Here is a 16,438-nt window from a genome sequence, read left to right on the forward strand (position 1 = left end):
CACTATTTTGTTTAAGGGCACAATTTGTCACGTTGTAAATTTGTTTTATAATTTTATTTTTTTTTGGTAGTTAAAGAGTTACAGAGACGGATGATGTTAATCGATCCCATGATCTTTTGAAATAGGAAAGGATGCTCTCATCCTCTCTATTAAATCGATCCCATGATCTTTTGAAATAGGGAAGGATGCTCTCATCCTCTCTATTAAATAAGGTCTTGTAAGTAGAGGGGATGGTAATGAAATCTGTACTCCTACTTGATAGGATTCGAACTTCAAACCTCTATGATCTGAAATAAGAACCTTATTAAGTGAGCTAACACTTTGTTTGTTGAAACCTATAATGTATGACAAATATGACATGTGTATTATTATGAGGTCTACAATTGTTGGTGTATGGCTGTGAGCTTGTGTGTATGAAGTGCATTGTTGTAACTTTTTAGCGTACACCTACATCGGCTACATGGGTTCATCCGTTTATGGACTTCAAACTTTGCACTACTTGGGGTATTTATTTGGACAATTTCAATTATTACGGGCTCTCTTGATCCTAAATTAGATTAAAGACTTAAATGGTACTCCGTACTACATAATTATGACTTCAATCTCAATACCATATTTGTCAATAATACATGCCAATATTAATGAGTTGAAATCTATCAACTTCAAACCCTTCAATTCGATCCATTGTACATTGGAGTGCAGGAGTGTTGTGTGCATAACAAGCGATCACATCATGCATGATGCATCGGTGTGTACATGCATGTTACAATTCGACTATGGCCTTGTTTGGCAAATGTCTGTTGGCGGTTGACTGTTGGTTGGTTCACTTGGCTTGTTTGACCAGCTGAAATGTTTGGTTGTTTATAATGGCTTTTGAAATTGGCTGTTTAAGCTGACTGTTTATAAAAGTGTTTGGTAAATTAATGGTTGGTTGTTGGCTGTTTATTAGATAATTTGTGGATCAACAAGCCAAAAGCCAACAAAAAAGCTACTCAAAGCAGCTTTTTCATTTTGGCTTAAAAGCCAGCTTTTTCGCTGACTACAAAGCCAATTACCAAACACATTTTTTGGCTGTTTGACCACCTAAAAAAGCCAAAAACTAACCAAAAAGTCAATTACCAAACATGGCCTATGTCTATATGAGTTATATATGTGCTAGACTGCTAGTGTACAAATCATTCATGTATTGTATATGCGCGATATTTTTCCTCCTAAAAGTACATTCGCGTGCATAATAGATTTTGGCTTAAAACCCAATCCAAAGCACATCATAGATTTTGTCGCCCAAAAATTTCTTTGTTAACATGACTAATGGATGTTTGAAGAAATCAAAAAAATTTCAAGGGTACGGTGAGAATTTGAAGCATTTGTGGGCCATAGTAAAATTAATTTCTACACTAATACACTAGTTTACAAATATCAATATTGAATTTATAAAATAATGACCTTGCTTTCGGTTTTGGTACATTAAATTTGCATGCATACATTGCCACACAAAAATCTTTTAGGGGAAAAAAATATATAATCCCTCTGTTTCAAAAAGAACGACTCATTTGGATTAATTACGCGGGTATTAAGGAAGTTAAGTAAAAAGAAGTAAAAGTATATTGGAAAGATAAATTTACATGGGGTTTGTAAAAAAATAGAGAGAAAAAGTAATAAAATAACATGGAAAATTAAATTTTTATATGGGGAAGCTAATTTTGCACAAATATTGTTACAAATTGGTGGTGTTTTAATGCAAATGGGTCATTCTTTTTGGAACAAAGTTTTGACCAAATGGGTCGTTCTTTTTGGGACGGAGGGAGTACATTTGCATGTATTCACAAAATTCATGGAAGTGTACAAAAACCGCCATATAGTTCAGGTGAATAAGTGATTACTACAACCTGGCACTCATAATCTGAAAATTAAAGGTTACACTTGTTCAGTACTCACTCTGTCTTTAAAACATTGTCCTATTTTTATACATACAAAGTAATATTTTAGTTGCTCTTACAAGATTTTCCGAGTTTTTTTTATCATGATAACGCGATTCTCACACAGGCTTTATTTTAGCTCGTTCATAAAAGATTGTCCTATTTATACTTCAGGCTATTTACAATTACAAAAGAAATCAGGCATCTGCCGACAAAATATCTTAAGTTTCGCCAAGTACTCGTACAATTTAACTCAATAAAACTAAGGACAAAACCACCCACAGTTTTCATTTTTCAGTGTACCAAAAAAAGGTATGCATAAGAGTTATAAGTTTATAACCAATATTCTAGGAGTCCACCGTTTAAGGAATTTTAAGAAGAAGACCATTTCAAATTAACTTTTGATTTCCTAATAAAAATGATGTAAAACCATCCACAGATTTAAGTCCATACTCCATAGCTAGTGTACCCACAGTTACTATTTAGCTGAAAACGTTGTACATTAACAAAAAAAAAATCCACCAAAGTAGGATGGAAATTTTATATCGTAATTTAGTAATTTAGGTTGGACCAAACTTTTGATTTTGATGAGCTCACAGCCTCACATTGTCACACAACACATGCAGTATAGTTTCCAGCTTTCCACAACTTAATTTATTTAACAAGTGGATGTCAACAACTTTTAAGTTATTATTAGTCCAAAATGGGAATTATAGCCTTATAGTATCAAATCTCGTCTATATTATTAATCGTCTTAAAAGACAAGTGATATAACCTATATAATGTGAGCCCAAATCAGCAAAAAGGTCCTGTTCTAATATGATTATTTTCAGTTCAATTCAGATCTAATAAGTTCAGTTTAGTTCAGTTCAGTTCCTAATTTTCTTCTCTTATAAAATATTCAGTTCAATTCAGTTCAGTTCGGTTCAGCCAATCAGACCCTAAATTGGATCAACATTTTCGCAATCTTACTTCATATTGTTGTTTTGTACAACATTTTTTAAGAAGGGTGCATAAGTGCATCTTTTAATCTATTATGAGGTAATTTATAAGTCAATCCACGAGTAAATGTAGATAAAGAATTATCGTCATAAAACCACATAAATTCCCATCAATAATCTAACTTTTAGTAATGAAAGGAGAAAACTTTAACCCTAAACTCTCACAGAGAGAAATAAACCCTAGTCTATAAAAAGAGTACGACTCGGTCATTTTTCAACACTGGATTTATGTATTACGTTAATAGCCTACATAACCAAACAATGGACACATTAATGGTGAAGATGATGACATTTTGTAACTAAAAAAAAAAGAAAGAATACATGCAATCATATCAGCTTAAAAGATCTTATATATATTACAGCAACTTTTTTATTTTTTTAGCAAAAAGCCAAAATACCCAAACAATAAAAGTTCTAATTTGTGTTTGTCCATATTTCAAGCCTTATTAACTGTTACGTGGAAACCATGCATCCATCTTATTTCAAGCAATTACATAAATTGACATTTGGAAAAATGCTCTAATCTTGGGTTTGTGACTTGTAGTATGATGATTTGAGACGATTAGTGGCAATTTTAGTAAATTTTTTTAATAAAAAAATTGTCAACAAATTCCTAAACCAAAGGAATAGAGTTTGTGATGTGGAGATTAAATTAAATTTGTTTAACAATTTAGGTTGCCCTCATGATAATACCATGATTAATATTAGTATCTACTATACGTTTCTTGTATCCAATAAATTTCTTTATAAATAATTCATGCAAATTTTATGATTTTTAAGTGTTAATGAAATATTTTTGGATTGAACAAATTAAAAGATAAAATTTAACCTTGTGTGAAATACATAATTACATGAGAAAACATACTTGTATAATTTTGATTTATATGATTATATTTATGTATAGAAAAATGCATATTTTAAGCAATAAAAATTTTTTTTTTAAAAAAAAACCTAGGTATTTAAAAATCGAGGTAATATATTCAGCTTAATCTTGTACTTGTATATGAACTTGCTTCCTTGATGTAGGATTCTTAAAGTGGTCCTTGCAAAGTTGCAATGCTTCCAGTCAAAAAAATGTGGAAAACTAAAGTACTACTCCGTAGTGTACTTGTATAATTTTTTCCTTGGTAGTTCTGTTTTTCAATTATAACAAAGGTATTATAACTAGCGTTACATCATGTCATCAGTCCTTTATAAGGTGAACAAAGCTCCCAATATTAGAATGCATAATCGTGTGAACACCCAAATTGGGCAACTTCATATGAAGATTTACGTCGATAGCACGTAAGTAAGATATCGAAATCAAGGTAGGGAAAAGCCTCACATCATGAAGTATACTGTACATGTTTGTTTTCAACTACTTTCACATATTATGCTTAACCAGTTAGTAGTTGTATTGTTGAAAAAAGGTTCTTTAGAAAGGAAAGAAAAAACCACCCGTCTTTATCAGAAGCAACAAAATGAACCATGCTAATCTATAATTCTACATCGATATAGAAAATTTAGATACAAGCCCCAGAATATATCAGGAGCAAAAATTGGGCCAGAAGCGTAAAAGAAAACCCTCCAGGCAAGGAGATTACACGTTCTCTGAGCGTACCTGCTGCTGCTGCGGCGGCTGTTGGCAGGACGAAGTGGGTTTTATGGACTCAGGGGATGAGTCACAGGAGTTGCCAACATTACCAGCTGGTGGCAAACACCTTTTTGAAAAAAATGTGGCAATGCTTCTTGTTCTACCTCCACTCTTCTCTGCAAGTTTAGTCAAAAAGCTACTATTTAGTAAAATTAAACAGCTTTGAGACAAACCATTAGAAATTCAGAAAGTTTAAAATTCCATTTATTGCTTTATTTTAACTTTCAGCTTTAATGCAATCCGGTTACAGTAGTGTAATGCTAAGTACATTCCTCAACTCCTTCATATTGGCACGGTCCAAGGGCCAAGTTATAATAGGTAGGTAGTGATTAACATTGTGGAATGCCCAATAGCATACCCTCAGTTCATTTTAATTATCACCACGGTAATACTGCTATTTGATCAAAGAGTTAGGGTGTGGTAGTATCATATAATATAAACAGGGTTTGAACAGAACCAATGGGCATGTGGAAGTGGAGACGCTGAGGTGGGTTATGAATTGGATGGGTGGGAAACAAGTAATGGCAGGAAGAAGATAGCCCTTCTCCCAAATGAGGAATCTGTCAAAGATGTTATATGTGCAATAATTACTGAAGGAGCATCTGTCTTCCAAAATAAAAATAAAAAATAAAAAAAACAAAAAAAAAAAAACTGTAGAAGCATCTGGCTTAGTCTTCAAAACTCACAACAATAGCCAATTTCTCAAAATTAGCTGGAGAAAAGAGATGCATAGGAAAGATGAAATGTGAATGTGCGCTATGGAATTGAGGGAGCTTGAAGCTCTTTGAATATAGTCCAAACTTTTTGCTTCTTTTTTTTTTAAAAAAAAAAAATAGTCTTTAAAGACAAAATAAGCATATGTACCTGGTGTGCTTGACATTCCCAGCTTTACCAAGATCTCCTTTTTGACCTGCATTACCATAACATAATTAATAAACATTCTCACTTTAACTGCCAAGAAAAGAGGATTAAGTTGCAGAAATAAAATCTTACATTGCCATTATTCAAAGATCTTAAGTGGTGGTGAAAATTACAGTAATGTTCACTTTCTTTTGAACGAAAGTGATAGTATTATAGTAACATGTTTTAGTTTCATTTTTAATTAAGAATGGCTCAGTCAATTGATGCTTTAATCTTTATAGTCTAAAAGTCTTGTTTTACAGCCACAAGAATTACACAGGTGAATTTGGCCTCATATTGACAACCTTATAAGATCACAACCATCAAAAAAGGCACTCTGACTTATACTACAAGACTTCTGAAACACATTCATATTATGCAACCAACCTTAAGAATACGACAGACTATAAGGACAAAAAATAATTTAATGCATAAATTCCACTAACCTTCCAACGATTATCTACGAACTCAGATATTTCACGGACTTTATTTCTCAGGTGAGTCTTGGGGATATCAGGAAAACTCTGCTGCAAGGATTCCAGCACTCTGTTTATACCCTGAGGGCAGGATTGAATTATTGATACCTGCAAACACAATAAACCACAATGTAATAAATCTACAGCTCAACATTGATATCTTTCAAACAAATTGAAAATGCCAGGAAAGTCTCTTACAATTTTAGGAAGGTCGGAGTCTGGTATTGGTGTAACAACCATTGTTGCTGCTGTGCTTCCCTTGCTGTTTGAGGTGCAAGCATCTTGATTCTCTTCACGCAAATTGTTGTCAGATGGTACCTCAATAGACATCCCACCAGGAAAAACACGCATACTAAGAGCTTGCAAACACATTTGCTCAACTTTGAGACTGCCAGTAAGATCTTCAGCTGATAACAAGTGAGCTTTATCATGCATCATGTTTACAATGACAAGAGGCTGGTTCTTTCTAAGAGCATGTTCAGTCAAATTATGTAGATATTTCTGTTGTCGCATCCAAGATGAATACTCTTCACTTAGAGTTTCTGGCTTGCAACCAAGTGGACTGGTGGTCACACCTGCCTCAAAGTTACTTTGACTTCTATCGGTGTCAACTCCCTGCATTGGAGACATTCTCTCAGCAAAGATCTACCAAAATCCAAAGAGCCATACAATAGCAGATCAAATACCAAAAAAAAAAAAAAAAAAAAAAAATGTCATGCTAGCAATAAATATGCCAGCCCACCTCTTAAAGTTCTTAGAAGCTCTGAGATTAAGATAATCTATATAAATAGCATAGGAATGTGGCTCAAAACTATGCTAGTGTGCTCTGAAAACCATCTCTATCCCACCTGAAAAGGTAAACCCTTCAGTGATGTGTAGTCTACCTGTTTTACGCATCATCAAGGTTCAAGTGAGCTAAATTTCCACAGTGATGTGTAGTTTACCTGTTTTACGCATCATCAAGGTTCAAGTGAGCTAAATTTCCACAGACATGAGAATGATGTCGCCAATTTGAGTTCAATGGAACTTTTGGCCCATTCTCTACACTTCCCTCACATTGACTAAAGCTATTGACAAAGATTGGGAAGGATTGAGGAGTCTAACCCTACTTACAAACTACATCATCAAAACTTTCATGTGTTGAAAGCAGAAGTTTCTTAATACAAGTAGCATCTCTTTACCACAAGTCCACAAGCCTATAAAATAAATCATATAGACTCCCTTCTGCCTCCTCAATCTGAACCCTTTTCACAGTAAAAGGCATAAATTAAAGCTACTTAAAAACCATTAAGAACTTTCTCATCTTGCTTCCAAAAGGAAAAGGAAAGAAAAGAAAAGGCACGCCCAAGAGAAATAAAATCTATCAGATCAATTTTCGTGTGTGTGTGTATGGTGTGGGGGGGGGGGGGGTGTTGCGCTCTCAGGATAAGATTAGGAAAATGTGCTAATTGTTGCGTACCTCATTTTCCGAGAGATAGCCATCTGGTACAAAAAAGTCATCCTCACTCTCCTCATCATCATCATCATTTTTCAAAGATCCTTCATCCAAGATTTCTTCCTCTTCCTTCTCCGAGTCTGATAGGCTTTCACCTGGATCCTCCTGCCATGACAAAATTAATACATAACATTAGTATGGAAATTACTGTGCTATAGATAGACAAATTTAAAAAGTTAAAACAAGAAATATGTAACTACCTCCTCCCATTCTTCATCACTATCAATTTCATATTCCAAATCAGGATCCCTTTTTAATGGATGGCGTGGTCCAATAACACAACTGCAGATTTCAATAAAAATCATGTTATTCTCCAAAACTTAAGTAAAAATACTAGTAAGATGTTTCACTTGCATATGATCGTATAAGGAAAAAGTAACAATAAACTCAAGCAAAAATAATCCATCATAAGGAGGGGGAAGGATTAGCACATAAAACAACCCTGGGAGTTTGGGACCCTGCAGAGAGAGAGAGAGAGAGAGAGAGAAAGCGCATGATGAGGGGGATTGCTGAAACTCATTGTAGCCCATTTGTGAGTGTCCCATATCTAAGAAAGAGGAGAGGTGGTTCTACTTTATAAGATAGAGGAGTTACTCCTACTACTGCCAATTGGTTTTAGTATGGAAGCTCCTTAGCCTTGTTTGTGGACCAAACTCTCCTCCTTGTTCAAGTTGCCAGGCCCATTTCATATTGTTTCGAAATTTAACATAAACATTGCTCAACAGACTTATTAAAATTTAGACTTGCTAAAATTTATCAATTTTGTCATTGATAGCAAACAGTGATTTGATTACAGAGGGAGTATGTGATAACATTAGCCCAACAACCTGCAAAAAAAGGGCTTCCTACTGTTTGTTTTCCTCCATCCCTCCCCTCTCCCTCTCTCTCAACAAGGCATCTCATATTCTCATATTTTTAGTCTTTTAAATAAGTGTATTAGTCAGGAAAAGTAAACATGCAATACTGCAATATGCATCGAAAGTCAAGCATGAAACACCAAGTATTTAGCAAGCAATTTGAATATGAAAATTCGTCAAACAAGTACCACTAACTAACCCTTACCTTTTCTTTGGCCAAATACCATAAAATGCAGGCCTACAGCTCTTATCAAACTGCAGGAGTTGTTTTCTTCGCATGTACTTGCTGGTACTAGGTGAAGCACTTATGTTAGCTTGGCATGATTTATCATCAGTACTTGTTTGTCCCCATTCATCTGCAATGCTATCTATTATCCACAAGTCATCATCACGAGCTGGTCCTTTGTTAGAGGTGAGTTTTAGCTCTTTAATTAGCTCGCCCTTAGGTTTATGACGTAAGCCCCAGTTCTGCTTGGGGTTTGACCGGATAGAATGCCCTAGTGAGCGCCAATAACTCATATGAGACCTGTGAAGGATAAAAGCTTTTTAAATAATTCACATGTACCAATACCAATCACATAGTTACCTACCACAAGAAAAAGTGAAATAAAAATTTAGGGGATCAATAACATGAACAAATGTGACTTAAGTCATATAGAGCATACTTGCGAATCTCATCCACGTCAATTTCTTCCTGCTGTTGCAGAGCAGAGTCCATCAGAAGAGAAACTGATTTTAGAGCACTTTCATTTGGTGGATGGTTGAGAGTAGCAGCTTTTGGTGGTTGATCACTCTGAGATGTCTGTGTCGTCTTACTTTTTTTAAGGAATCGTTCCATAATTGAAGCTTGCTTTTGGATGGCAAGTTGCTTCTTTATTTCAGCTTCTTCTTTCTCTTTTCGACGCTGTTCCCTATCAGCTTCCTCTTGCTTCCTTTTAAGCTGTTTCCTAATTTCAGATTCCTCTTTTTCACGACGCTTTTCATCTCTTTCAGCCTCTTGTTGCAGACGCTTCTTCTCCTTCTCCTGCAAGAAAGTAAATAATGCTATATAAAATAATGTGTAGAGATCCACTCAGTGAATAAATAAGCTCAGAGACGACAAGCTATAGAAATAACTAAAGTTAAGTTTAGGCACCAATGAAGTCCATACACAAGAAATAACAAGCATCGCTGTAAATATAAATCATGAGCAACCTTCTCAACTTCCGTCATATTTACATGTTGTATTGTTATTTGAATGTTGTTATAATCTCATGAATACAAGGTTGGCTTGATGCCCATGGAGAAGGCAAGCATTTTCTCTTGAAGTGGAAAGCATACATAAGGGCCATTGTTTATTGATACCAACTCTTCCTAATATACAACATAAATACTCAAGCAACAGCCCAAAAATGTGATTCAGTAATTATTATGCAATATTTCTTTTCAAAAGGCAAACTCAGACTTTAATTGCCTAACTGTATTTTACATTAGGTGAAGGGGTTTGGACAAGAGAGGAAGTATCACATACACTCTGTAACTTTTCCTTCTGAAGCTCACGATCCACCTTTTTCTTCTCCTTCTCTACTTCACGTTTACTTTTCTCAAACTCTTTGATAAGAGTTGAATCTTTCTTTTTTGCCTCTTTTTCAGCTCTGAAAAACAATATAATGGTTTACAAACGGAAATTTGCAGTCCAACTCCAAACAATCAGTACTGGATCTACTTACAGTTCAGAATCATTTTTCTGATTCAAGCTTTCCACGAGCAAACGAATATCTGCTTCTGCTAAAACTTTACTGAGCTTTTCTGCTGCTTTTGTCATATCAGCTTTGCAGGTTGGGTCATCCTCGGATTTTTGCAGAAAAGATATTACGTCTGAGATCAGGTATACATAACGTCAGAAACAAAAGTAATTACAGATAATGATATTCAAGAATGTTGAATGCAGGGTTAGAGCAATCAGTTTAAGTGATCCTAAATGAGAAAGTTATAACATGACATAGCTTCCAGAAAGGCAGAAAGTTAATAATATATCCAATTCAAAGTAGCATTAAAACCTTATATTTCTTTCATTAATTTCAAAAAAAATTATATTTATTTGTCGGGCCAGAAGATTAGTAGAAGTTCACATTCAAGGATCCATATATAACATGATAGTAGTAGATGGGTAAACCTTAGACAGCAAAAGATTCTTACCTGAGACGGCAGTGATCCTTTCATTAATCTTTTTACGACAAGTGCGACGGATTTTTAATGCCCCACGCAAAGAACTTGGCAATAGCTTCATGTCCCTAGTCTGCATCAGAAAGTTACAAACAAGTTAATTAAACAGCAACAAAACCAATGCCCTATTCCCAAAAGAATAGGATCGGCTGCAGAAACAAGAATTCATCATTCATGGTCATTCACAAATACCATCCTCCTCCATTCATTCAGGGAACAAAATTGAAGAATAGTCTCCAATTGGTCATTACAATATACTAGAAGCAGAAAGCATAACATTAGCACTTTCCCGAAAAAATAACAAGCCAGACAAATGCTATTGCCACGAAATCCACCATAAATCTTCTGATTAAATAAACAACTTTACTGGATAAGTTTAACAAAACAGCAATATACACCGAGACAATGTGCATGATCCCAGATAAAAATTGCAAACCAGTGACCTATTCTATCATTTCCAATTTTAATTCTATAAAAACCTGAAATACAGATATATTATAAATGAGAAAATACAAGTTCATCTTCATGATAAACCGAAAAACGTTTATAAATGAAGCATACCGAACTTATAGATCATAATCAATTCAAGATCACTGTATCCCTAACAACTTCTTGTCAAATTATAAAGCGTAATGAATTCAAGAAACCATCACCCCCAAAATTATAGCAAGCGACAACAAAACTATCGGTACGAATCAATAAGTATTTCATTACATAAATGAACATAAAAGAACATTTCAAGAAACCATCACCTACCAAAATTATAGCAAGCACAATCAAACTATCGATACAAATCAATAAGTATTTCATTACATAAATGAACATAAAAGAACATTTCAAGAAACCATCACCTACCAAAATTATAGCAAGCACAATCAAACTATCGATACGAATCAATAAAGTATTTCATTACATAAATGAACATATAAGAACATTTCAAGAAACCATCACCTCCCAACACCAAAGGCAAGATCCAGTCTCATCCTCTAAAACATCGGCATCGGCATTGGGGACTCCATAGGCGACTCTCTGCCCAGCAAACAACACACTGCTCTTCACATTCGCAGTCGTAATCTCATTTTCTCTCTCCTTCACTTTCTCGTAAATCTCTCCCACCAACTTCGAATACGAGCACCTCTTCTCCTCCAACAACACCGCAATCATCGCATTCACATTATTACTCGACGAAAGACTACTGAAATGCAACGCTAAACCTAAATCGATGCTCAAAACCTCGTCAAAGTACCTGAACAAGCTCTCAAGTTCCTCATTCAAAGATTTCAACCTCGATTCTCTCTCCTCCGGACTTAACACTAGAACCTTCTGCTTCTCCCTCTTCCGCTTCAATGGCGGCTGCTTTGGTGTCGGATTCGGAGCCCCATCGATTTCCATCGGATCCACCATTAAAGCTCAGAAACCCTAACTTCCCCAAAACGAAAATCAAAAACTACAAAATCTAGGGTTTACCAAAGCTGACTACATTTGAACAAAAATGGCTGAATTCCAAGTGAAAAATACAAAGATTTAGCAGAAGAACAGTAAAATGACAAGAAATTGAGAGATGATTTTCGCAAAATTAAGAACAAAAAGAGGAGAGAGAATTTGAAATGAAATGAAAAAAAAAAAAAAAAAAAAAACCCTTGAAATGGCGATTGAACTTCTTTAACTTTCTCTCTCTAGTTATTTTCTCTGTATCTTTCTTCTCTCTAGAAAAAGCTTTTTGGGGTTTTTGAGAATTTGAGATTAATAAATGTCTCCACTAACTTCCCGCCATTTCAATTTTTTCGCAAAGACATTTGGCGCAATTCTGAAATTTCGCTCGAAATTTTATTTTCCTTCCATTTTTTTTCCCACCCTTTCCATTTTCAATCTCAAATAAAATATTCCATTCTCCTAAATAATTACTAGAGTGAGTGTACCCGTGCAAAATGCACGGGATATATAAGAAAAAATATATTTAAAATGTGAAAAGTTGATTTTGATGTTGTAATTTAGACTTAAATTGTAATGGTCGATTTTGGACTGGTCGGTTCTGTTGAACCCTAATTAGCTCTGTTGTGCTAGTATTGTATTAATAATGTGCTGACACCTGATGTGTTATCCTAAAATACAGAGTATGATGGTCTTACTCTTTTATGTCGGTGGCCACACAATGCTATTATGGGGTTTACTTTTTCAAAGTTATAGAGGTTACCCGTTCAATGTTATAGGGGTTACTCGTGTTACTCAGTTAGTGTCATATGGGTTAGTGTCTTGCTCTAGGAGTTATATACTTTTTTCTGTTGCAAGTAGTTATTCGCTGAGGCCAGTTGCACAAAAACGTGTTGTACATTTTATTTTTTATTTTTTTTGTTGATGATTAAAGAAATGGAACATGCAATGTTTGGAGGGTAGTCCCTAAAAAAAGGCATATAATTGAAGTGTTGGGGATTTAAAGTACTATAATTGAAGGGTTGGGGATTTAAAATACATTTTTTTTTTTGATATGTTATACTACGTACCAAAAAAAAAACACACACACATAAAGTGAAATGTTGGTAGTAGCCCTATAAAAAAAACAAAAAAAAAAAATAACAGTGAATGGGTAGTTATTGATTTTTCTAAAAAATGATAAAAAAAAATTAAATAATAAAGTAGTGGGATTGGTAGTTATTTTTTTCCTTTAAAAAAATAAAATAAAAAAAAAAAAACCACTCAAATGCATGAGAATTGAGGATTGGGGATTTGGAGGGCTCTTGTTAAGTGACTCTACAATTATAATATAGATATATCTTATTATAGTTTTTGTAATTTTTAAAAATTATAATTTTTTTTAGAAACACTTTAAAAATTATATAAAAGTACATATATATAACACGCATACTAGTTACCTAAAAAAGAATGTTAATATTAGATGGTGTAAATTTTATTTATGCAATCTTGATATAAAGTACCGTTTATTAAAAATTGGAAAAATCATGTACAAATAGATTTATCCTAGTTATAAAGATTTGCATGAGTTATACCAGTGGCTGATCTAGGATTTTCGAGCCTGTGAGTAAACCCTGAATCATCGATTCAATACCACCGATACCTACTTCACCGCCTAAGAGTCTCCCTAACATAATAAAGTGATTCCTACCCAACAACGTTTCCCAATTCGCCTAATGATAGGCCCACCCACGGGTGACGGAGGAGACCCCCACCCGACTAGTCATCACTTCTCAAATAAATACCAGTTGGGAAAAATTATACACCCTACTCTAACTCCCCAATGGTACCCTAAATTCAATCAAAAATCTCAATAAATTTAAAAAACATAGCATGTCAAATCTCCTACCAATTTAAGTGAAACTAACATTCAATACAAACCTTAATTTTTTCCATCAATCAAGAATGACCTTAAGAAAACCCCATATAGATAAAGATACATCTAATAAACAACAACAAAAAAAATATTCCCACTAAATTGAGTTTCAAAATAACAAAACTCAAGAAAATATTTCAACAACCAATTGTAATTTCCACTACCTAATTCAACAAATTAAAAGTGAAATTCATGGAATCTTAAAATAACCAATAGAATGAAACCTGAAAAGTGACAAATTGATTTCAACGAAGCTTGGTATAAGAAAAAGATTGAATTTGTTTGCATTAGTTTTAAGTTGGGGTTAATGTGAAGTGAGAAAAACCAGAAGTGTAATTGTATATTTTTTAGTGCAATTTTCTATATATTAACAAGTATATTCATGAGGCTAGCTCTTGCTTCCTGGACTGGTAGCCATGTAATTCTTGTATTCCGTAATTGAACCTTTGGGGCAGAAAGAGAAGAGAGAGAGGGAAGAGAGTGAATCAAAGAAAGAGAAAAAGGAGGAAAAAGGATAGAGAATCAGAAAAAGAGGATAAAGGAAAGAGAAAAGAGAGAATGAGGATAGAGGAGAGTTAGAAACTCAGTTCCTCATGTTGCTTCGTTCTTCACAGTTTATGAGTTTTTTTTTTTAAACAAAATTAAACTTATTATTTTTTCCTCACTAGTGATTCACGTGACTTGGGAGGTACCCATGTAGGTCCGCCACTGAGTGTTACTATAAAAATAAAAAATAAAAAAAAATCCATATACATTCCAAAATATCATTATGAGAGTAAATGAAGGGGGCAAAAAAAAGTCATTTTGAATTTTCTACCACCATTCGTCCATTTACATTAAACTACTAACCATTGACCAATTCGTTGCTACAACATAAGTTTGTGCCCATGGCATGTTTATAAATGAAATGGTATTGTAACTACGTGTAAATGCAGTAAATACATAAACCATATCAAATTCATTGTGTATTTGGTGTAAGCTGATTATCGACCATGTCATTGTATGGCCATGGCATTGAATTTTGACATAGAAGTGTAATTAACTTATCGATCTGCAACCATATGCATTTATGGCGTATGAAGTTTGTCATTCTAAGTTAAAAACTCAACAAGTTAAGCCCAATTGTTATAAATATAAATTTGTAAAGATACTAAAGACAATTTCACTGAGTGCGCTAGCTTAGTTATCATGTGATGGGCGCTCGTTAAGCCGGTTGAAGTTATTGAATGATAATTATTTCACATTAAGGAGTTTATATCATGCATATGCAATTTGTTGGGGAAAAGGGAAATGTGCGTTTGGTTGAAAATGAAAACCCTAACTTCTTATTTGATGTTAAACTCATCAAATTAAACATCTTAAAGACTTGTGAACTTGAAATTTTGAAGCTCCATTTTGTTAAAATCAAACTCAACAACTTAGGTAAATTTTTGTAACCGCAATAATCTTGGTTGCCCAATTGGCTTTTCACCCTTGGCCACAATTCAACTTCGTATCTTTCCCGGCGTAATATAGAATTTTAAACTCACCTCAAAGACACAAAGTATCGTATATAATGTATATATATAATAAATGTAATATAAAAAATAATTATTCCTTTAAGTTAAATAAAATGCTACTTACACAAACAATAAACTCAATCCCAACTAAGATTCAAATCAATAAAAAATTTTAGCCGAGCATAGCATATTAATCCATAATATTCAATCTAAATTAGCTTACTAGCTAGATGTATCTCCTTAATAGCAAACCTAGTTATACCTTTTGTTAATAACCAATTTTATAAATCAAGATTTTTTCATACACCACTCATTTACCAATTTTATTCGTATTTTCTTTTCTACCTTGGATTTATAAGAGCAACTCCAATGGTAAGCTAATTGTGAAATTAGCTTGCCATGCCACCTAGGATTGCAAAGCTAATCTACCTTTGTAGCTAATTAATCCCACAATGGTTAAGCTAATTTTCAATACTTTTTTTTATTTATTTAATTTTTTTTAATTCCCACAATTTGCTAAGCTAATTAGCTTAACTAAGCGAATAGCTTTGCCCAGCTAATTTGGTAATGCAATTCCAATGGTTAAGCTAATTATTTATTAGTTTCATAAATTGCAAGCTAGTCCTAATTTTACACTGTTGGATTTGCTCTAACAATGTTTCATGTATCCTTTTAAAATCACATTAAATAGATATTGTAATTGATTATTGATATATACATCATTTACATACATATTTTTTCTTAATTTTTTTTTCCCGAATTATTCACACTCACACTTTATAAGAATTTGTTATATACACCCAGGTATAACGTACACCCAACAAATGCAATGTTAGTTTTTGTGCTTCACCTATATATATATTAAAAGTTTAAAACCCATGGTAAGAATTGTATTCGTGCCACGTGTCGTCATGACTTGATAAATGATGTGGGGGTTATGTGACTCATATCATATTAAAATCTATCATCAATGTTTCTACACAAAAAATTTATGTTCATAAATTCTAAATTTTTAATTGAACTTATATAGCAAATTGAATTCAATATAATTCCATTATTTCATTTACTCATCCGTAATTCATATAGATTATATGTACTACTTCCTCT

The 16,438-nt window shown here is 33.7% G+C and overlaps 1 protein-coding gene across 1 annotated transcript; it reads right to left on the minus strand.

Moving 5' to 3' along the window:
• Window positions 1–4,216: 4,216 nt before the first annotated feature.
• Window positions 4,217–12,366, minus strand: LOC110701051 (chromatin assembly factor 1 subunit FAS1-like). Its single transcript, XM_021878636.1, has 12 exons — window positions 11,438–12,366; window positions 10,460–10,559; window positions 9,991–10,138; window positions 9,792–9,915; window positions 8,947–9,305; window positions 8,487–8,807; window positions 7,625–7,706; window positions 7,389–7,529; window positions 6,128–6,544; window positions 5,900–6,037; window positions 5,418–5,463; window positions 4,217–4,669 (listed from the first exon to the last, which is right to left on the minus strand). The coding sequence occupies exons 1-12, from the start codon at window positions 11,888–11,890 to the stop codon at window positions 4,500–4,502; spliced, it is 2,499 nt and encodes an 832-aa protein (XP_021734328.1). The 5' UTR covers window positions 11,891–12,366; the 3' UTR covers window positions 4,217–4,499.
• Between the last annotated feature and the right edge of the window lie 4,072 nt (window positions 12,367–16,438).

This window comes from Chenopodium quinoa, unplaced genomic scaffold (genome assembly GCF_001683475.1).
Source record: "Chenopodium quinoa cultivar QQ74 unplaced genomic scaffold, ASM168347v1, whole genome shotgun sequence".
NCBI lineage: Eukaryota > Viridiplantae > Streptophyta > Magnoliopsida > Caryophyllales > Amaranthaceae > Chenopodium > Chenopodium quinoa.